A 23,838-nucleotide genomic window follows, 5' to 3' on the forward strand; every position below is an offset into this window, starting at 1 on the left:
CCAGGTTGTCCGCATCCCAAGCCGACCAGGGGGCGTTGGCGAGGCCATGTGGCACTTTGCGGCGAATGCATGGAGACAGCCCATATTAGTTCGGTCATTTCAGCCACCCATGCAGGCTTTACTTCGGCTGCATCAGTGCATGCAGCGGTTCTCACTGTAGGACCACTCCCCTCAGGGCTGCCTCCCATGGTCCCGCCCCCCACAATCTCTCTCTCTAGAGCCAGTTCCAGATCATCTTGTATGGAGCGGGGATGGGCGAGCTGGGTCTGAATGCGCAGCTCCCTGGGGGTTATGGCTTGGACGGAGCTCGCCTTGGTCCCTGGCGAGCTCCGTCTGTATCGCCGGAGGCATGTGGGCATAAGCCCTCCTGGCTAGAGTTTCAATGTCATTAGCTAACACACGGAGGGGCTCCCCAGGCCGCCTGCGTCTGATGGAAAGTTCAGAGTGTAGGAGACCGGGCTGTTTGCAATGTCCAAAACGTCTCTGCAGAGCCCCAACAAGAGCCTCATAATTAGTTCATTCTTCTGGGCTGAGCAGTAACTGGCATGCCAATGCGTCGTCCGTAAAAGGCATAACGCTAGCTGTAGCGCTTTATCATCCTCAAACCAGCCTGCAGCTTGTGACCAAAAATATTTTTGCCCATATTTGCCCACTATATTACTATCACTATGTTTAGGTATTACGAAGAAAACCATTTTTCCGAGTTCCGCAATCGCAGGATGAGGACCTGCGCATACTTGTACCGAAAGGAGACGGAAATGAATGCCTTGAGAAGCACCTTCCGTGAGAATATGAACCACTGGCTTTGTGAGAAAAAACCTGTCCTGAATAAAGGTTAACAGTAAACACGCAGTGTATGTGCGTGTTTACTGTGGAAAATCATCAGAATTGACCATTTCATTACCAGGATTTCAAATATGACGAATTTGTCAAATGACAGGAATTCAAATTAAAAGTGAGATAATAAGAAAATATACCAAAAAAATAATGAATTAAAAATATACGGTATAAGCCTACAAACTGTAGGAATTATGCTCATGTTTTTACATACTTGGTAATATTTTCTTGTTCGTGTTACATTTTCATTGGAAAACATGAGTTGAAAGAATATAACACATGGGAAAAGCATTTGTGTAGACTTTCGGCCTTAGACACCAGAGGGCGGTGTCAACTTTCATCTTTCCATCCAAGTAGGTCCAAATGGATTTTGTTTGACATTGTATATGTGATAACCTTTTAAATAAACTTGTTTTACATTTCACTCCGGTCTGTCTGTGTGTGTGTGTGTGTGTGTGTGTGTGTGTGTGTGTGTGTGTGTGTGTGTGTGTGTGTGTGTGTGTGTGTGTGTGTGTGCACAATGATAAAAAAACAAAAACGTAATACACTATTTTTGAAGGTATTGATCATGTTTTAGGCCTACCAAGAAGTTCTAAAATTATTTATTTGATATTTTGATATAATGTCTTATCACTCACAACTGGCGACCGACAGAGACCCTATCTGTCTTCAACGGGTCAGATTGAGGCTGATTGAGGTGGCCTGTGTGTGAAAAGCGGATAGAGAGCTCGAGACCGGACCATGGCAGTTAAAAGCTGCTGACGGGAAGGTAGTTTTAGTTGGCATGGAGATGGACATCTTACCAACAACATGTGGTTACCGTTGGTGTGCTGAACGGACGGACGCTCCACTTTAAATACCTTGGATTGACAGATGAGGTGGAATCGAAGAATCAATCTGGAATCATATGCTTTGATTGGTCAGAAATTAGAACGGCGTGGTCTAAAATTAAATTGGCGCAAACAGCGGCAGGCGCGGTCAGTAGCCTATCCCATAACATCTTAAATAAACCCCTTAAAATATTAACAAATATTACTGACTAAATAAATATTATTTGGCACGACAACTGAACTGACTCACGTGCCCGTGTAGAGAAAAAACAATTGGCCGCATGGACCATTAGCCTATTATACACGAGCCCAAGCACGTATGGCGGCGTGAGAAGCATCTCGTGCACAGTTCATTGCACCAACCCATTTGGTGCATATGGTGAAGAAACACGCAACTCCATTCGGTGAGTGGAAATATAAATGGTTGTGTTTAAAAAGATTGATCGTTTTAGCATTTAGGCAATAACGACGACCCCCGCCCACCCATGGACCTGCGCCCTACCCCTCTTGAAAGAGAGCGAATGGTGACGCGAGGAGAGCGGGGTGGGGGAGAGGGATGCTCCAAGGATGGCGTCGTGTGCGTGGGAGTGGGGGGCGGTCTACGTCAGTGCAGATCACCGGGCTACACATTTTACACAAGGTGCCGGGCCAGTTGGAACCCAAGCCGGATTTTACATCTTCATTCTTACCAATCGCGCCACTCTCTTCCACAAACAAGCTAATTAACCTCTCCGTTTGAAGGTAAGATAGAAATGGGTTGTGCGCCGTTTAATTTGGATAATATTCCATTATAACTCTCTTTTACTTTCTGTCAAAGCCCTGTCGCGGTGACAGATGTGAAGGTTGTTAAGGTTTCCCCCCCCGCTTTTTAATGTTACTTACACGTAACTATAAGCTGACGACTCTACGTATTTCAGAGACACATCTTAATAAATTAATGTGAATTATTAACCTAGGCAGCGAAATGCAATTTTTACTATGGTTTTCAATAGGCAAGACAGTCTTGGGTTGTTTCCAATCACATCCACAGTAATTTGGCATCTTGCCACTTGAAAACATATTTTGTCTTAATTGTTATCATAGAAATAATGAGCCGATGCAGTCTGCCATTTTACTCCATTTTGTCTATTTGGTTATTCTGTTTTGGATAGGCCTATAGAAGATTTCTTGATGAAGACATATGCAAATCTATAGCCAACCTGTCCTCAAACATCACAACATAATATCGAACGCAAATGATCTTATTTTCGGATTTAATCTAGCTTTAGAAGGGTTTCATTGTGTGATATCTCGATCTCGACCATCATGGCCCGTCCATGTAGCAGCGTGTCCTCGACGCGTCGTGCCGCTAAATGACCTTGTCGAACCCCCCCGCAGCTGTAGATGTGGACGGACGGACCTCGTTCTCCCTCCATAGAGACACACACGCTACATCAACGCATTCATGTCCTGGTCTCCTTTTGTGGCTCTTCGAAAACAGCTTCGTTATTTGAGTTGTTTTGAACGTAACATTGTTGGGTCTTTTGAGAGGCCTATGCATGAATGAATATAAGGGTTGTTTTTGCTCCTGTCCGTTGGAGGTAGAGGAAGGCAGTGGTTGCCAGCAACATTTAGGGGCTTTCAGACCTAGGCCTTCATCGTAGGCCGTTTTTCTACCAAGCAAATCAGTTGTGCTGCATTAGGGCAATTGCTCGCTCAGACAGACACATCAATGGTTTTGGAATTAATAAACGTGCTATATTGTCGTGATCGTGGCAAAGATGTGATTATAGCATCCATCAGTGTTATATTAACGGTTTGAACGATTTTTGCTGTACGAATTACTGTTCTGGCTGTCTAATAAGACAACCCGCAAGCCTGAAATATGTAGGAGTGCCCTTTAGTGTGGAATGGTTCTGGAAAGATCCTAAAGGGTGGCATTCATGTCATTCATAAAACCCTTATTCCCTTCAACCCAATAATGTATTCTCATTTCTAAAGCTGCAGTAGGTATGGTTAATTGATATACAGAAATATTCCATTCCAAAGTTTCACAGCTAGGGCCACTCCTACAAATCTGTATGAGTAGCTCAAAGAGAAATAGTGTATCCCATGTACGTACATGCAATTCAAGGCTACTACTACTTACAGTAGAGTGTGAGTTAGTGTGTCCACGTAAGGGTCTACTTGATTTACAGTAGATTGAAATACATAGAAATATGTTTTCTTGACTACCAGGTGAAAGGTTCTGGGTTCAAACCCCAATAAACATAAGTCTACCAATAGGCATTCTTGAGCATTGCTCATTGATGACATCTAAATCAAAGTTACTGCATAAAATAGTAAGTTAAATTACTAAAGTGTTAAGGTAATAGTAGAAACCTTTGGCTTCATCTTCCTGGTTTAACTAACATCTGGCATGTGGTTATTTGAGTCATTAACTCATGACTACTTTTGAAAAATCGTTTCACGAAGATATAAATTAAAGGGACTCTCTCTTTTGTCCTTTAATATTAAGGTAACTTTGAGCAGAACTGTCACACATGAGAAATATGTTAAGTAAAAATGCCAAATTGGAGTAACTCATCAACAGGTCCGATGTTAAGTGTAGATGAACCAACCGTTTCAGCGTGTTACAACCCACGGCAACATTTTGTTATTTTTTTTGGTGCCGTCATTGTGAATGAGCGTCACAATGCTGCATTATGCTCACTCAAACAGGGACATCAAAATATACCGCTACAACACAATACACATCCACACACACCGTAGTGACGCCCAACTCAATGTCCTTCCAGAACGAGCTCCATATATCCGCACACTAAAGACTCTTATAAACTTGTTTCAGATTTGCCTTTCTTTTTTCATCACTTCCCTTGAAAGATAATCACATTTTTGACTCTAGTTCTTGTCTCGGAATGCTGCGGGGACGTTCTTTATGTGTGACTTTCCTCTGTGTATGTTTTTGTATTCGTCCAGCACGTAGTGAACGTATAGCCGGATCAGAATGACGTAAAATACTGCCTCAAATAAAATAGGGATAGGAACGACAGAGGGAAATATCTATTGATAGACAATTTTCTCCCGTCCCCGATATATATCGTCATATAGAGCTGCCCTACGATCAGTGCAACTTTTAAAACTAGGATAGCTCATAAACCGTGAACAAACACACATACACATTTATAATTTCCTGCTCATTCCTTGTGCAGATTATCTTGTGTGCTGAGATGAACTCTGTCATAGGTTATAACAGAGCTCTCTGCATTAGCATACAGACAAAACTAGACTTCATCAGGGTATATCACAGGTTCATCATTATTTCTTGGTGGATTCATATTGTTTTTAGAAACCTTACCTTTTGAAGCCATCCAATTTTGATTGTATGGGCTTTTGCTTTGGATTGAAGTGTTAAATTACTAAATGTAAATGTAACACATCTACTAGTTGCTAGGGCTGCTCGATTATGGGAAAAATCATAATCACGATTATTTTGGTCAATATTGAAATCACAATTATTCAAACGATTTATTTTGAGTTTGAAAACTTGATTAATTTATTCAGCATGTCTCCCAAAAAACACTTTGTAAATGAGAACTTTGAAATTTCGCCTAAAAAAAGGACACAAAATGGTCAAAAAGAAAATGCTAAATTAATGTACAGATATGTATCCGGCTGTTGTTTCTCTACAACATTTCTAACTGAAATATTGAAAACTATTAGTTTTGTGATTGTTTGACGCTAAAATCAAAATTGTGATCAATTCGATTAATCGCCCATCCCTACCAGTGGCACATCTTTTGCTGTCTGAAAAGACCATGCAGCTTTATGTAGGATGTGCATCCGGGAGTTTCTTTCGTTTCAAATTTGGTTTGACCAATCATGTTGCTGGAAGTAGGGCTGGGCGATATAGGCCAAAATGAATATCTCGATATTTTTTTACTATATCTCGATACACGATATATATCTCGATATATTTTGAATCTCCTCTAGAGCAGATCATAAATGCTCGATTCAACCGTGTCTGGCATAATGTTACGTCAGTAATAATTCTAGTATTCCTGAAATATAAGTCTGCATGTAGTTTACATGAAACAACATATTGTTTAAACTCATTAGTGCTTTCTATTGGAACAATTTAGAACTTGCACATAAGAAAAGGAAAATCACAGCAAGTTAGATTTACCAACACAGCATTTATTCAAACCGTTAATTATTTATTAACTGTTTGCATAATAATTATTATATATACACTGCCAGACGACGGATCCAATGCTATTCTTTTTCAAAACCAAATCCTCAGTTTCCATCCTTTTTCCTCTCTCTCGCTGATCTCACTCACCGGTCGGAGGTACACACACCTACAGCAGCGCGCCGTCCAGACTACGTCACACACGCGCGTCCATGAGAATCTCGCGGACTCGCAACGGGCGGGGGGAGTGAGTGTGTTTGTGCCATTGCATGTCTTTACCTTTTGTGGAAGAGGGAGAGACGTCGGAGGACCCGACGCAGTCTATTCATAATATTGCAATGACCACGGAAGAGGCAGTGAATGAAGTATTGATTAGACAGAGATTTATTAGATGGGCCTACCTAATAAACCGTTGGATCACACAAGACCGGAAACCATGGCAGCGCCGGTAAACAAACCCAGAGAAGCCCAATCCCTATGAGAGCTCCCCACGCTACGGTCATCCGGAGGCGCACAGAGCTTTTGGCCGTGATATTATACAATTATATACAATTATATACTATTATATATAGAGCTCCGGGAGTCGCAAACGGCAACAATCACTTTCTCCTCCATGCTGCAGTTCACCCCGGACTGCACTGCACTGAGTTTGACGGTTGAACGCTGATTGGCTGTTTACGTTACACATGTCACTCAGTGGCCACGCTGTTGAACGCTGATTGGCTGTCATCACAAGAAATTAAAATACATTTCAACTCAAGCGAATTTGGCGCGCCACAAATCCTCGTGAACGCTCTCGCCTGTGCATGGCGAAAGTGTGGCGCGACAAATCAAAACTTGTTGCCGGTTTTCTCTCGCGAAGAATTCGCCCGATACGTGTCTACGTTGACTTTATATGGGATTTTGTCGCGTTTGGTGTGAACGCACAACGAGTATGCCGGTGGCGGTACAAAGAAACAGATTACGTGCCAATTTGTATTCGATGTTCACGACAGGGGCATTTTATACATCCCCTGGAGAACATCTCGCGATACATCGCATATATTCGATATATCGCCCAGCCCTAGCTGGAAGCATCGCTCACTGCGTGATTGGTGATAGCCACAACAGTAGTTAACTTAAAAAAAAAGTCTTAAAAGATCTCCAATCAAACCCGTGTTGGCAGGCCACTGCAGATATAATACTCTCCTGCAAGCTTCATCAATGACTTTTCCACGGTACAATATCTCTGTCACGAATCTGAAAACAACAGGCCTCGTTGGCCCTTGCAATTTCTGGTTTCCAGCCCAGGCTGCATGCCTCCTCCACCCAGAAGTTATGCCATAACATAAGAGGACTGCTGGATCCCAGATTAGTGTAGACTATATCCATGGTTCCGTCTGATGTATGCTCTAATGACTAATCAATGGCGCTCCTCTGTACACTGCCGAGAGAGGATCAGTGGAATCATTGATTATTGTCGAGCACCCCTCCAAACTTTTGAGGGGTAAACGCTTTGGTTTGCCTGGCTGCACACAGCGGAGACTGGCAAGAATGTGCAAACATTCTAATGCAAAGTTTTAAGCTAGGTTTTGGAGATTTCCCCTCATAGATACAATTACAAACACAGTTCATTTGTAAACCATTATACATTTATACAGAGCTTGGTGACCTTTTGTAATGCCTCAAACTTCAGGAAAGTGTGTTAATTAGGATTGAGGAATTCTATGGAATAATTACTAGGTCATATGTCATTGGTAAAAAATGTCTAAAATGTGCCCATGTCTAATTAGGCAACATGTAATGTAGGATGTGTAAAACAGGGAGCAGTCCTTGCCCCCAGGGGGGCAAGGGCTACACCATCCATGTATGATGGATACAGAACCTGTTCCCATACCAGTGCTACCACACAGAACCAGACCATTGCACATGTCATGAGCTTGTTCAGCCTCCTCTTCAGTTTTCCCCTCACTGACTTTGCTGTGACCAGAGCCAAGATGGATGCCAAGGGGCTGACGTGCGTGCCCGTGCACACACACACACACACACACACACACACACACACACACACACACACACACACACACACACACACACACACACACACACACACACACACACACACACACACACACACACACAAAAAGCCCTCACAGGGGAACGATGACGCTACTCATGTAGGGTTGAGCTTCCCCCCAGGGGATTCCTGTCTGCACGACACCAGTGTCTATGTGGGCCGTGGGCGGGGCTGTGACATCACAAGCCTCAGGAGCAATACCGTGGCTCTCTCACCGTGGCTGTGGGCAGGTGTGTTTGGACAAAGGGCAGTCGCAGCGCTGATATTTCACTGTAGACGGGGCCTGCATTCATCTCCAAGTGGATTATGATCTAGACTATGATTCAGTTAACATGAAGTTGATGGAATAATGTTGTGTTAGATATTGTGAAATGCAACACAGAGTGTAGCATGCATGTATGAGTGTTAAAGAATATGATTGTCACTTGGGAGTTTTCTCAAATCATATCTGGGGGTCTTAACAAATATTACGTTATTATTTTAATTAATATATAAAATAAAATACATGATCTTCATGAGGCTCACCCACTCCTCCACCTTTTCCAAATGTCAGAAAAATTATAATAATCTCAAAATATGTTAGCCTAATCAAGTCCCCTTTGGCTCAGTTTGTTTTGTTTTGCCTTTGTTCAGTTCAACGCTAGGCCTACTCCCTGTGTCAACAATCTACAATGGACCCTGTGGGCTATGGACCTGTGTCTATTGGAGACCAGCAGAAAAAGAGTCAATTTCACCACAGTTCTTTTGCTCGCTTGCCCCATTGTATTGCTCCGGGCACTGCTTGGCCGCCGCCCGTGTCCCTGCGGCTTGGAAAGCAGACCTGAAATATTTTTGAACTGGTCATGCAGGATGCAAGCAAAAACCCAGACCAAAGCAGCCTCCGAAAGAGAAATGGTGAGCTTGGAACAATAATCAAGGATGAATAAAGTATATAATACATAGATCTGCAATTCACTATAGCTTTATTGGTACACAGTGTAATGCATTTAGTAGTTGTGTGTTACAGTGTGCTAAATGAGTTTAGCGTATTGTAGTTTACGTTACGTGCAGAAGAGCAGGTAGGTTGGTAAGTAAATAGATTGTGTGGTGGAAATTCCACTTAAGATGATAAGCAAACATGTTTGAAGCGCTGAAGATAGCCCCTAACAGTGGGCACACTCCAGTATTGAAGTACAGAAACCCCTATCCCTCATGTCCGACACACAGTGCAAGAAAATATATATCACTGAAACACATCTCTGAGAGGAGTGTTAGGTGTGCGTGTGACAGTGCACGTGTGTATGTATGTGTCTCATGTGTGCACAGCGTGTGTGAGTAAGTGTGAGTGAGACGTGTGATGCGTGGCGCTGGTGGTTATATTCAGTGACAGCTGAAGTTGCTAATCAGATGCAGGTTCAAATAAATGCATTAGCTTTCCTTGATCTTTTTATCTCTTCTATTGACATCACCTTTCTATTTTAGAGCTGCAGAATATACATTTAAGAAAAAGGCAATAGTAAGCTTATTCACTGAATCTCACTAATCATCCCTGACCTATAAGTCCTACTTTTCTGTATGATTGATATCAGTTTTTTTTATTTATAGCTCTAAATGACCAAAATAAATGAAATCAAAATCTGGATGAATCTGTCCCATTTTTTGTCGCAGGACTAGAGGTGGTTCCCTGATGCAAAGAACTGCTCAATGCATGGATAATCATAGGTCCCATCCCCCCTCTGCTCTTTGTACAGCTGCGCTCAGCACTGTCTTTTGTGTTGCGTGCATCAGTGTTTGAACCACAGTATTCTCACCTACCTTAAGGGCTGGGCGATTAATCAAATTTTGATCACGATTTCTATTTTAGCGTCAAACGATCTCAAAACTAATGTAATCGAATTCTACGTTTTTTTAAAATAATTTTATAGATTTGAACTTTTTCTTTTTGACCATTTTGTGTATTTTTTTAAGGTGAAATTTCAAAGTTCTCAGTTACAAAGTCTTTTTTGGGAGTGACATGCTGAATAAATACATCATGTTTCAAACCTAAAAAATAATCGTTTGAATAATCGATATTGATATTGCAATAATCTTAATTATGATATTTTCCATAATCAAGCAGCCCTACCTTCCCTGTGTGTCTATAACAGCGGCGTCCGACGCTGAAGTGAATGGTAGTGTCAGAGAGGCGTAGAAAGGCAGGAGATGGCTACAGCAGAGTGCATGAGAGCGCCCCTTCCCCCATGTATCCCCTGAACTGACTGAGGTGGAAAGTTCCGGACTTTCGAATCGAGCAGTGCCGTAAGTGGATTGGCGGTAGATAGTGCTTTATCTAAGTAGATGCTATAGATAAATACTAATGTAACCATTTTTAAAGATGTTGTTGGTTATATTTGATAGTATTAAAGAGAGAGAAAGCAGCAAGGAGCGACAAAGGGCATGATTTTGAAACTAAAAACCTAAAAATCCTCCCCGTCCTTTCTGCTCCATCCATTGTTATGTTTCCCTACCATTGAGAAGTGTTGACAGGCCAGATGGATTCCCCGAACCACCCTGGAAGACATGCCCTGACTGATCAGAAATTTGAAATCTAAATGGGCTCATACAGAGACAGGCACGCTCCACTCAAAACCAATATTCTGACAGCGCATTTCTCTCATCAATAGCTGATGGACGACTTTTGATGGATGGATGCCATTTTTAACAAATTACACCCACATAATTGCTCTTAAATCTCACCTACAACACCTTTAATGCTTGTAACATGTTTTGTTTTGGGGTATTTTAATTGCTGACTGCTACCTTTGAATTTATATCATAATCTATTCTATTCCAATTTGATTACAGATCTATTCTATTCTTTGAGACTGGATGGGTAGACATATTTTTGCATTCTTGAAATACCGAATCATGTCTATTTCCTCATGATGTTAGTGATATGTCACGACATTCTGCTGTCTGATTGGCTGGCTGTCTCCCTGTCCGAGTGGCTCTGGCTACCAGCCAATCAGTGGACAAAAAAGAAAATCAGGGATTCTGTCTCTGGCATAACTCATCACAGGGACCCTTGCCAGATGGCAAAGAAATCCTGGGATCAGCCAGATAGTTTACAATATCTACACACACTGTTAGTGTCTCTATATTAGTGTCTTACACTAACTTGTCTGTTGGCTTCAAGTTAATCAAGTGTGCTTCTGGTCTGAATGCGTATTTTATGCCAGGATACTGATAGGGTATCTGCGTTATACACCAAACTTTAAACCATTTATTCTGAGTATATGGGCTCATGGGTCGGTGAATATGCTAGTAACTCATTATCTTTTTTAATTTGGCTGTTTTTAAATTGCTTTTATCCAAAGTGATTTGCTGTGCTGCAAGTTTCTAAAAGCTGGAATGAGTGCAGAGTAGCTATGGGATCCAAAAGGTGAATATATATATATATATATATTTGTTGTGCATAGGCTACTAGTTACATCTCAGAGATACAGGGATAGTTAAACTCAACAAAGTTTTTTCTTGATTCATCAGAGGAGTTAAAAACAACCAAGGATACAAGTCTGTTGGATTTGCTTCTTTGTTTATTAAATAGGCTGTCTCTCGACCAAACACATCTCAATCACGCTCTTTTAACTTATTTTGAATCCACTTAGTCAGGAGAATCCTCCCTTTCGACTCCATTAAACTACCTTATCCCCATTTTTAAATTTTTACAAAATCACCTTAATTCGGTCCCCTGAATAATCCCCACACAGTGTTTTCAGCCATGACTATCCTTTAAGGAAACAGATTATATGACCGTAAAATACCCTGGGTTTACCGAAGATGATGAAGAATATCCAATGGGTTACTCTGTGCTGCTGAATCACTCGCCTCCATCTGTCAATCTGATGGCCTGTGTCCAACACTCCCATGATGGGAATCCATTCAGGCTCATTTCTATTCATAGGACCTGCAGCTGAGGCTGTTTTTCTGATCGCAGGCAGTCAGCACTCTATGGATGCTATCAGTGATTCAATCACATTGGTATTTAACTGTGTACAATCTTGACAGTTTCTGTTGAAGGACTTCTCCTTCAATGAGGCAAACTCTCTTCTCTCCTGTTTAAGGGCTATTATGGTGCATCATTAAGAAGTATCCTGTCTCTCTTTAATAAAGGAAAATAGTGTTCAGGACAATCAAACCACTATAACCGTGTCACCTGGCTATAACCGTGTCACCTGGCACAAAAACCTCCATTACCAATATCATTTTTCGTAATGACTTTGCTCTGCTGATTCTGCCTAAGATCATTTAGGGTGAGGGTGCTCTTATCAAAAATGTAAACAATAATGGTTAAAATGGTTTATTCACCCAGAATTGTATGGTCCTTTAAATACTTTCAATAGCGGTGTGTTTTTAATAAGTGCACTAAAAAAATGAGAAACTGGGAACTAACAGTGTGCGGAAACAACCAACAACCTGAGCATGGCTGCCACCCATCTGTCTTCGCCTGACCAATGGGACATCAGTGGCAAACAGGCCAGACTAAGGCAGCCAAGCCCAGATTAACGAGCATGGAGTGGTATAGTGCATAGACATCCATCTACGACTCCATGGTATCTGTGAGACTACTCTGGCCTAAATTAGAGATCCGTTTCCAATGTGTTGGAAATTGAATTGGCTCCGACCAGCTATACTTTCTAAATTCTTGGCAAAGGAACTGTTAACTTTGTACTTTGTAGTCTTAAAATTGTTCCCTGTTTGAGGACAGATGGACTGTAAGAACAATTAATTTCAGCCAAAACCGGCTGCATACACATGCTAGGTTTTCTTTCCCAACTTCAAGGCACCATTTCTGTTTTGCCTTTGTTCTTTCTTAGGCATGCTGCTAACCTACACTATTTTCCCTGCTGTATATGTGTATGTGTGTGTTTGTGTGTGTGTGTGTGTGTGTGTGTGTGTGTGTGTGTGTGTGTGTGTGTGTGTGTGTTTGTGTGTGTGTGTGTGTGTGTGTGTGTTGTACAATTTATAGCCTCTAGTGTGGTATCGTCTTGCCAGAAAATGGGATTACATAATCCAGTCTTTCATCACTGACAGAATTTTGACAGAAATGAATTCTTCCCTCCCCTGCAAACGTATTATCTGTTTGCACTTCATTTATGATGTCCTAAATAACAAAACCCTCTGTTTCCAATGAAAGCTTTACATATTCATCTTGGCACATTTTCGTTGGTTTCATCTTGGGAAATTGCATGCAGTTAGCCCATGGGGTTTGCTGTTCTATGTTGATAACTATTCATTTAGAACTCTGATGATTATCCCAGCCCAGCTGGTTACTCCAACCACTTCATTCTAGGCTAGTAATGACCTTAACCAAGGTGATCTAGCCATGTTATAATCCTTGCCAATTGAAATCCTAACCATATTATTAACATGAACAAATTAGATAACCCTGCCCTATTCTAAACACCCTTAAGAATCAAACCTAGCTATAGCCGCACTCTAGTTAATCCAGGACTAATTTCATGATCGGTATCATATTTTAATTATCAAAAGTATTACTTTCATTAAACCATCCATGGCCCATTGACCAATCAATTGTGGGAGCACCGGAGTTGGTTACCTGAGTGCATTGAACTGCTCAAAGCAGGGAAAACGCTATGCAATTTGGAAGTGCCACTTCTCTTTCATGTGTGTGTGTGTGTGTGTGCGTGCAACACGCTGACTACGGGGGTTTGTGTGCCTCAGCTTCCTCTCTGCTGTTCATCAGCAGACATTGGAGACGACCTACTGTCATCTGGATCTCCAGCTGGGGATTGGCTGATCGCTCCATAACGACGGCCAATCAAGCATCAGGTTGGCCCCAGAGTGGGGCTGAAACATGAGTGGGTTCAGAGGACAGCCTAAACCTAATTGTGGGTTTTGTTTTTTATTCATCCAGGAGGGGCTGAAAATTGTGTTTTAATTGTGACTTGTTGGCAAACTAACCTAACACTAGTCTCGCAAATCATTTAGAATAATCTTAAATCTGATGGGGTGTTAAACCTTCTTCTTTGGCTTCATATTTGATTCAACCATCATGTTGCTGGAGGCAGGGATATGTAAGCGCATAATAACTCTTGGACGTCTCCAGAACTTTCAAAACAAGTACAGAGTCTGCATGTAGTTTACATGAAACAACATATTGTCACACTTGTTGTCGATCTCGATGGCCTTGCTGATGACAACAATCAGTTGAAACGGTGGTTATATCGGCCTGGGTCGGCAGAAAGAAAAGTATCTACGCGAGGTAAGCCCCTCGCTCTTAGTGTGGGTAAAGGCTTGAGATTTGCGTGACAAACTCGCGCTATTAACGCAAATTGGAAATTCGCTGGGCTTTTGGTGTGACTTCTTCTCACAGATTCATCCACTCGCGCAAAGGAGTTTCTCTTTGGTAGAAAATCTCGATGACAAAACAGAAGGAAAGCTTTATCTCTGCCCATGCAGTTTCTTGGCTGGATCCAAACCCGGAACAAACCAACTGGTGAACTTTACACATCACTTTGCATCATAGTCCATGAGGATCTCAGAAAGGTCTGGCTGGAGAGTCTTGCTCCCAAGAGACTCGCTGCGGTTAACGTATTACACTTATTTGCATTGAATTGTTTGACTTGAAAGAGCAGATAAGCGTAGTCCCTTTTATACAATAAACATACATTGTAAGGATGTACAGACAAGGCTCACAACTGTGCCTTGTGTGCCTAAGGGGTTACAGTGAACTTTTCATACCTTAATCTCTTTGGAAATCAATGCTAACATCCTCCTCCATGCTCTGTGAAGAGGGGGCGAAGTGTTCAGGGCCGCAAGGCCTTATGGGAGGATTCCTCTTCCTCAAACAGGATTATCCTTCCCTGCACAAGTTTGTTCACTTAAAATAACGACACTACCACCAAGTCTTCATTATATCCGTATGAGGTTTTTGTTTTAAATACCATCACTGTCCTTTAAAGCACCAGCAAGGTCAGTTGAGGTGCTCTGGTCTTGTCTTGCCTGCGTTTACCCTGGTGTCTTTCTTTTGGTATGGATTACAAGGCTTGTGTGGATGTATTGATTGGTAAACTGCCACTTAAATAACAGTATACTATAATATGGCAGGAGTTTCTTGTCTCTAATCTCATCCATCCTTTCTCTACCTTTAATCCTCTCTTGCCTTGGTTTAAATCTCCTCTCACCTCCATTCTTCTCTTCTCTTCATTTGCCTTCTCCTTGCCTCTCCCCTTATCTCATTGCATCTTCTCTTGCTCACCTTCTTCTCTCCTCTGCCAGTTCCAACCCTCCCATTTTCTCCTCTCCTCTGCCCTTCTCTCCTCTATCTTATCATGTATGTTGGATCTTTGGCAAAATGATAGATGGCTTCTAGATAGCAAAGATCATACTGAAAGCTTGGCCAAATATTGCTTAATTCTCAAGGAAAGAAGATGTAAGACATAAACACATACAATTATGTATTTGATCTTTATATTTCATGGCCTTTGGCTCAGGCTAAGACAACAACATTTGAGTGCCTGAAGAAAAACATTTTCTAGCCATGGAATCCAGCCTCAATGGACAAGAAATGACAGAGATGTGTGATTCCGGCCATAATCCACTTAGGCCACTGAGCTCAATTGAGGACTCATGGCTGGCTAAGCACTGCACCACATTCAGTCGTAAGGCAGCTAACCCTAGCGGTAATGCTCACCCTTCTCCCAAGATTGTATTGTACTAGATATGCTATGCGTTTGTCCATTTGGAATATTGACGTTGATATATATGTTGAGATAAAGTGAAAGTGGCTGATGATGGATACTTTATGAACGTATCCATCATCAGCTGTGCGCTACCTTGTTATCCCCTCATTTGTGAGTTGCAGTGCCTAGGTTTTACTAACTAAGAGCTGACTGCGAATTAGAATTAGAATACCTTTATTGTCACTGTACACATGTACGATGAGATTAAAACAGCCATCTCCAAGCAGTGCAAAAATACATATATACAATACAAACACATAAACACAGGACATGAAGAGATAAAAAAGCGAGGTAGGGTGTGCAGTCCTGAGGAGTGTGTACATTGCAAATAAATAATAAATACGGTACTATGCAGTGTAAGATATGTATATATTGCACATTATATATTATTATATTATATATATATATATATATATATATAGCCCATCTAGTGTTTAATATAATATATTGCACATAAGTGGTATGAGTCCGGGGGTTGGGGTGGTTGAACTAGGAGTGCTTCATGTGAGAGTTGAGGGAGGTTATTGCTTTTGGGAAGAAGCTGTTCTTGAATCTATTTGTTTTAGTCCTAATGCACCTGTAGCGCCTGAGGGCAACAGTTCAAAAAGTTCAAAGCCAGGGTGGGAACTGTCCTCGGTGATAGTTATTGCTCTGTTTAGGCAGCGGGAGGTGTAAATGTCCGTCAGGGAGGGGAGAGGGCAGCCAATGATCTTCTGTGCTGCCTTCACAACTTTGTGGAGCTTCGCCCTGTCTGCAACGGTGCAGCTGCCGTACCAGATTGTGATGCAGTATGTCAACAGGCTCTCGATGGACGAGCGGTAGAAGGTCAGCAGTAGGTTGGAGTTTAGGTTGTACTTCCTGAGGACTCTCAGGAAGTGTAGCCGCTGCTGAGCCTTCTCACAGACTGCCTTGATGCTCTCTGACCAGGAGATGTCGTCGGAGATGAGGACGCCAAGAAACCTGAGGGTGTGGACCCTCTCCACACACTCGCCGTTGATGTAAAGGGGGGGGGGTCGGTGCTGTGCTTCCTGAAGTCGACGATGATCTCACTGGTCTTCTTGGTGTTCAGAGCGAGGTTATTCTCTGAACCCCAGGCTGTCTAATTCAGGACCTCCTCTCTGTAGGCTGCCTCATCACCCTTAGAGATGAGTCCGACCACTGTAGTGTCGTCTGCGAATTTGACGATGAGATTGTCGTTGTGTGCCGGACTGCAGTCGTGGGTGTAGAGGCAGTACAGGAGGGTGCTCAGCACACAGCCCTGTGGGGAGCCGATGCTCAGGGTGCGGGTGAAGGAGAGGTGGGGGCCAAGTCTCACAGTTTGGGGTCGGTTTGTTACAAAGTCCTTTATCCAGGCACATGTGAGAGGGGGAAGGCCGAGAGTGTCCAGTTTAGTGATGAGTCTGTCCGGGATTATGGTGTTGAAGGCTGAACTGTAGTCCGCAAAGAGCATCCGAGCGTTGCTCTTCTGCTGCTCCAGGTGGTTCAGTTCAGAGTGGAGAGCTACGGAAATGGCGTCTTCTTTGGATCTGTTCGCTCGGTATGCAAACTGGTGAGGCCTAAAAAAAAATAATGTTTGGTCCCTGTTGGTTGTCAGTTGAGGTCATGGGTAGGTAGGGAATTTATTTATTTTTTTTATTAATTTTTTTCCAGCGGCAGCGAATGATAAGTAGGTTGTTTTCCTTTAAAAACGAGAAAATTCGCTCATCGTTGTATAGAATGAAGAGGTGCTGTACCAAAACGTAATTATAGTTTGCATCAAACTTTTTTTTTCTTTTTTTTTACAGCTCATAAAATAATTTGGGTCGCACATATATTGACAGGGTTGGTCGGAAACCGGCACCAAACAAAAAAAATGTTTAGGCCTGAGGGTCAAGTCTGGGGGGAGATGGTCCTTGATGTGCTGAAGGACCAGTCTCTCGAAGCACTTCATGATTACCGGAGTAAGGGCCACCGGACGGTAATCATTCAGGCTGGTGATGCTAGATTTCTTCGGCACTGGGATTATTGTGGATGATTTTAGGCACGGCGGGATGACCGCCTGGGCCAGGGAGAGATTGAATTGAAGATCCTGGTGAAGGTGGGGGCGAGCTCGGAGGCGCACCCTCTGAGCACCTTGCCAGGTACTCCATGCTAATGATAACATGCAAATAAACCAACCCTGAATCCTTATGTTGATCCGCAGGTCTCCATACCAGAGAGTCCCCCCGGTCCAACAGCCCGGCATCAGCTCTACGGCAGGCACCACGTCCGAGACCCCCGCCCACTCCGCCCTAGAGCTCCTCCACACTCCCATGCTCTCGGGCCGCTCCTGATCCACCACCTCCCGTTCTTCTCAGCGACAGACCACACCCCCCCCCCCCCCCCCCAAGATGGAGGACGACGGGCGCTACCGGGACGGCCGCTCGGACTTCATCCGCGGCGCCAAGGATATCGCCAAGGTGGCCAAGAAGCAGGTGGGCAAGAAGATGGGCCGTGGCGCCGACAAGATGGCCGACGAGTACACCAAGCGCTCGTACAAGCGCTTTGAGGAGGAGGATGACGACGACGACTACGGCGGGGCGCCGGGCAATGACGCGGGCTACCACCGCAACGACAGCCGGGCGGCCAACGACGAGGACGAGGACGCCGCCGGCCACAGTGACTCCACCGAGGGCCACGACGAGGACGACGAGATCTACGAGGGCGAGTACCAGGGCATCCCGCGGGCCGACTCCGGGGGCAAGCCGGGCGGCGCCGATGGCCTGGGCGCCGGGCAGGCCCCCTTCAGGGACCTGTCGGCCTACGAGGCGGAGCGGCGGAAGGACCAGGAGGAGCTGGCGCAGCAGTACGAGACCATCCTGCAGGAGTGCGGCCACGGCAAGTTCCAGTGGACGCTGTACTTTGTGCTGGGCCTGGCGCTGATGGCGGATGGCGTGGAGATCTTCGTGGTGGGCTTCGTACTGCCCAGCGCCGAAAAGGATATGTGCCTGTCGGAGCCCAACAAGGGCATGCTGGGTAAGGCTTGGCGTTACTACTCCTCGCTTTTCTTCTCTGCTTCGCCTCATCAGTGTTCGTGAAAACAACATTGGCATGGTTAACCCGAGGAGGGAGAATGGGGCTGAATGCGTGTCTCTGCCCCATCCATGTAAACCTGTGGGTTGTCACAAGGTAGCAGGGGCTCAGAGCTAGTGCTGGGGAATCCGGTAGTGTTTATTGTGACTCAGCAGCCTTTAGGACTGGTGAAGGAGGCTTAGTTGAACAGGCTACAACAGAATGCCCTCACTCAACTGCTAATTGGCGACAATCAGGACCATAATATCAAACCTGAAAACGATGTTATGCATGTATCGCATTTCTCAAGGTTACAACAAGGGCATTCATGATTCACTGTCAGGGCAGAAGAAAGCTAGTCACCCTCCCTTTTCAGAGCAACGCTTTGAGGGTTCTGCAACATGAAAGAGCCCTCTCGTATCGATGTCAACAATACAGCTGCAGCCCTCCTGTTCTTGTTCCTTACAGCCAGGAAATGGTGTTACACAAGTGACAGTGCGACATTGTTTATGTTCAAAGCCTATTTCCCAGCGAATCACCTACTTGTCGCCAACGTTATTCTCGTAAAACCTTTAATGCAGAAAGGGAAAAAAAAGTCATTATAAAGCTGAATTTGCTAATCAGCAGAGCCCAGATGTACGACGAATTTGGGAGAAATTGGCTTGCTCAGTGCTGCGCTGGAGAGCTTAATCCTAACAAGACTTTTATTTTCTGCAACTGAAACTCTCCGTCTCTCTGGGGTGCGGTCTCTCTTTCTCTCTTTACCTCTCTTTCTCTTTTTCTCTCTATCTCCATCTCTGTCTCTCTCTATCTCTCTCTGTCTCTCTCTCTCTCACTCTCTCTTTCTCTCTTTGGACGGTGCTATTAGGAGGCATTCAAGGTTCAACAGCCCATGCATCTTTAATCGCCAATAGAATTTAGTACACAGCAATCCCAGGTCTACTTTATACGCTGTAGCTATAATATGATGGCTGGATCATGGTTTGAATAATATATGGTACGTGTGTATTATCCGCAGGCCTAGTGTCTAGTATCGTATCATTTCCACATAAAAATACAATTAATTTAGTGAACACATCTCTCTCTGTCTCTCTCTGTCTCTCTCTCCGTTTCTCTCTCTCTCTTTCTCTCCTCTCTCTCTCTCTCTCTCTCTCTCTCTCTCTCTCTCTCTCTCTCTCTCTCTCTCTCTCTCTCTCTCTCTCTCTCTCTCTCTCTCTCTCTCTCTCTCTCTCTCTCTCTCTCTCTCTCTCTCTCTCTCTCTTCCTCTCTCTCAGTGTCCCTCTCCCTCTCTCAGTGTGAGCCTCTGCCCACAGTGGGTGCACATCTGTGATTCTATCTTGTTTCATGTGTTCTCTCCAGCAGGGAACACATGCATTTGACAGTTTGCTCCCCTCAGGTCTCCCTGTCCAATCAGATTCCACGCTCAGCCTGTCATCCGCTATTGGTTGTCCAGCAAGGGCACCAGAAAACAGACGCTATGGGCCTGAATCACCTCGCGGCCATCTTGGTTCTTAATGTTAGCTGGATGAGAGAATACAGTATTCAACAATCAGTTCCTTTACTCAGTTAGCATTTATAACCAAGATGATCCCCAGTCTCCAAATATATTGCATTCATATATGAAGAAATTGGAAACGATAGGCTCATTTAATTACAGTGGGATTCTTCTAGCATCTCTGTCATAATTTCAGTCAGTATTACAATAGTTAGCCTAATAATTATTGTTTCAAAATAAATGTCTAAATGGGAATCCAATAAGGATAACATACTTATAAAGCATTATTCTTTTCAACTCTGTTATTGACATTCGTATAAAATAAATGATAATTAAGAATATTTATGTTTAAAAAAAAATACACAAAAAATACAAAAAATATATATACCAACATACCGTTAAGTTTGAATAGGTACAATACCTAGATACGGCATTTCTTCATCTTAGTTGTTACAATGTTTTAACCTGCTAGTACTTATGTACTATTAAGTATCATGGGATTGGTAATGATTTAGCTCCTCAGATTGCATAATGCTTGTCTACAATACAATGCTATTGAGTTGATCATGTGATCTTTCTTCACATGATGTGAGTTTTACTTTAAATAAAAGGAATCTGATGTATTCCCAATGATGTAGTGGCAAAATAAGTATACTTCAGTGTAGAAAAAAAATCCAAATATCACTATACATAATTATAAAATGTGGATCAGGTTCAATTAATTTCAGTTTTTGAGTAATGTTGTTTTTGTGGATTTTCAGCAATAAGTATTTGAAAATTGTGCCCCCTGTCTGGTTTGTCTAGGATGAAATAGAGTGGTTAACACCGAAATGTAGAATATTGGTCCTGTCTCGAGTATTTGGCTAATTTCAAATCACCCCTGCCTGCTTCACGATGGCTAGCTATGGGCATTCAAAAACACCCTAAACGTTCATTTTCAGAAATGTGAAACTCATCGATTGGTTAGTGGTGGTCGTTGATGTTCCTAATCAATTATCATAGCGAAATATAGTTTATGTCGTGTTTTATTTGGCATTTTGTAAATTGGCATTCTGTAAATGAAACGAAACCGGACCGGAGCCGGATACGGAAAGGGAGGATGGTTGTAGCCTTTTCGCTCGGTTCTCCGTATCAACAGTAGGGCTAGAACCGAGCGAAAAGACTATAACCACCCACTAACCCTTGCCCTTTCCGAGACAGGGCCAATATTCAAAATTACGGTGTTAACCACTCTGTTTCATCCTAGACCAACCAGAAAGGGGGCTCAATGTTCAAAATACCGGAATTGTCCTTTAACTACACAAATGAATGATTCATATAGAATTAATTCAGCGTAGTTCTCTGAGATGTGTTGCTATGGTTTTTCTCTGTCTCCTGCGCAACTCCTGGGACTGAACTAGTCTCAGCGGTCCCAGGTGACCGATGATCTTCAGTCAGCGTGTTTGGCTAGCAGCCATGCCATCAAGACGTGACATGTGTAGAATACACAGCACTTTATTACATTAGCAATTTCCCCTTTTGCCTTGCCCCCCCTCTGACTGGGGGACTGGGTGGGGTGGGGCCGAGGCCCGGCCAAGCTTGGTGTTGAGGGTGTTGGTGATGCAGGGGGAGGGGTGTAACCAGCCCACTGTTTTTCCCCTCTCCCCCTGTTATACAACAGGCCTGACTCATGCTGAAGTGATTTTCTGTCACGGCTGCTCTGCTTCCCATGGGTCCTAGCACCCATCCTGGTTCCCTCCCTCCCTCCCTTCCTTCCTCCATCCCTCCGTCCTTACCTCCAACAGTCACTGTAAGACACTGCTGCGCTGAGCCTATCCTCTGCTGTAGCTGTTATTGTTTGTGTGTGTGGTTGTGTCTCTATGGGCGTGTCAATCTTTGTGTGTGTGTGTCTGTGTTTGTCTGTGTGTGTATGTGTGTGTGGGGGGCGGTGTCGATGTTGCTGTTCGGTTGTGTGTGCCTGTGTATCGTTGTGTCCCACTGAGTGTGTTTTTGTGTATGCTCTTTGCAGAGATTTACACCTGGAGATGACAAAGCAAAAAGAGTGGATGCGTGTCACTCTGCATGAAATCGTTTGCAAATCATCCATAGATGTAATTCTGTCCTAACAGGAGCGGCAATGAGCCAAGTAGTGGAAGCAGGGAGCCCCACGGGCTTTGTTTCTGCATCCACTAGACAAAGACAGTTAGAGTGCCGCTGCTCGACACAGCCAAGTCCATCCAAACACCACAGACTTTATTGATGTGTTTGATGGTGAATAAAACCCATTTACTTATACTCTGAGTGGACTATTAATAGTCAGCGTGTTGCTGATATCCTAATGCGCACTCACTTAGTCTGCAGCAGGGAAGTGAGGAGATGTATATATTGTCTGTGCGGGGGTGTATTTGTGTTCGCATGTGTGTGTGCATGACTGTGTGTGTGTATGTGTGTGTGTGTGTGTGTGTGTGTGTGTATGTGTGTGACTATGTGATTGTGTGTGTGCTTGTGTGTGCATGCGTGCGTGTTTGTCATTGACTTGCCCTTGTTAGGAAGCTGCAGAGGTGGCAGCTGCAGTTGCAGTCTGGGGTGTGTTCCCCCTAAATTGCGAGAGAACGCCTGGTTGGGTGGTTTCTGCCTCGCAGTGCAGGGAGATGTGGGACGACCTGCTGCATCAGCAGAGACACTGCTATGTCCTCCTGTCTTAATACTTTACACCGGCTCAGCCTGAGCCTTGGCCTAGTCTACCGCTGTGAAATTATTTAATAAGAAGTCGTCCTTCATATCCGCTTTACAGTAATCCAAAAAATAAATAAAAATTAGAGGTCTTAAAAAGGTTGGGTACTTTTATGCAAATCCTGATAAAAACTGTATAAAATTACTAAGCGTGTTATCAGATGGCCATGGTGTTGATTGAATTTTATTTAAAATGTTCATAATTTTATATAGTTTAATAAATATTTAGTTTTTTCTGTGGCCTTTACAGTTAGTGCTGCTATCGCTAACGCTACGATGAACAGTATGCTACAAAGAGCCGCTAATTTGCCTGAGTCCTCATCCTGCTGACCTTTTGCTGAACAGAAACATGCAGCTGCTAAGTGCTAGTAAGAAAAGAGCACAAGTGTGGGCGTCCGTGGGCCTGCGAGTACAATGGCAGTAGAGGAGAGATGGTGAGAGAGAGGAAGCAAGAGAGTGATAGAAGCTGTGTTGGTTGTGCTAAGTGGGTCTATTTGTTTTACCTTAGTACCATGCTTGGATATCATTTTCTTAAGGATCTCGTTAAAATTTATATTCAGCTTCAGTTCCAGTTCATTGGATGTTGACACAGTTCTAGGTAATCGGTTATCACATTTCCAATTAAATGCTTTGTGTTTATATGTTTAAAACATTTTAACGGACCAATAATTTCTGAGAAATCTAAATTAACAGGCCAAAGCACGCTCACAAAATAAAAGGTTAGCCAGAGACTAAACCCTGACCCTTACCCTAACCCCTTTGCCACATTAACTTATGTATCAGTTCCAACATGTACTCTACAGGGACAAACTGATTTGATTTTAAATCAAGAAATTGCTCAAGCCAATCGTTTGAGTCCGGAGAAACTAAACAGTCAGAGTAGTGTTTCACAGCAATACGTAGTGACAGTCATTGGAAATGACAATTTGGTGAACCGTTTTTCCATCAGATTAGAAAAGCGGATTAGCAAAGGTATAGTTAAG

At 43.4% G+C, this 23,838-nt stretch overlaps 1 protein-coding gene across 1 annotated transcript in view; it reads left to right on the plus strand.

Annotated features, from left to right (window-relative positions):
* Positions 1-2,239: 2,239 nt before the first annotated feature.
* sv2a (synaptic vesicle glycoprotein 2A) overlaps positions 2,240-23,838 on the plus strand; it is a 37,343-nt gene continuing 15,744 nt past the window's right edge. The window contains exons 1-2 of the mRNA XM_060064348.1: positions 2,240-2,408; positions 17,801-18,612. Of these exons, the coding sequence (XP_059920331.1) occupies positions 17,988-18,612 (625 nt within the window). The 5' untranslated portion in view covers positions 2,240-2,408; positions 17,801-17,987. The remainder of the gene's footprint in view (positions 2,409-17,800; positions 18,613-23,838) is intronic.

Source organism: Gadus macrocephalus, chromosome 11, assembly GCF_031168955.1.
Source record: "Gadus macrocephalus chromosome 11, ASM3116895v1".
Classification (NCBI taxonomy): domain Eukaryota; kingdom Metazoa; phylum Chordata; class Actinopteri; order Gadiformes; family Gadidae; genus Gadus; species Gadus macrocephalus.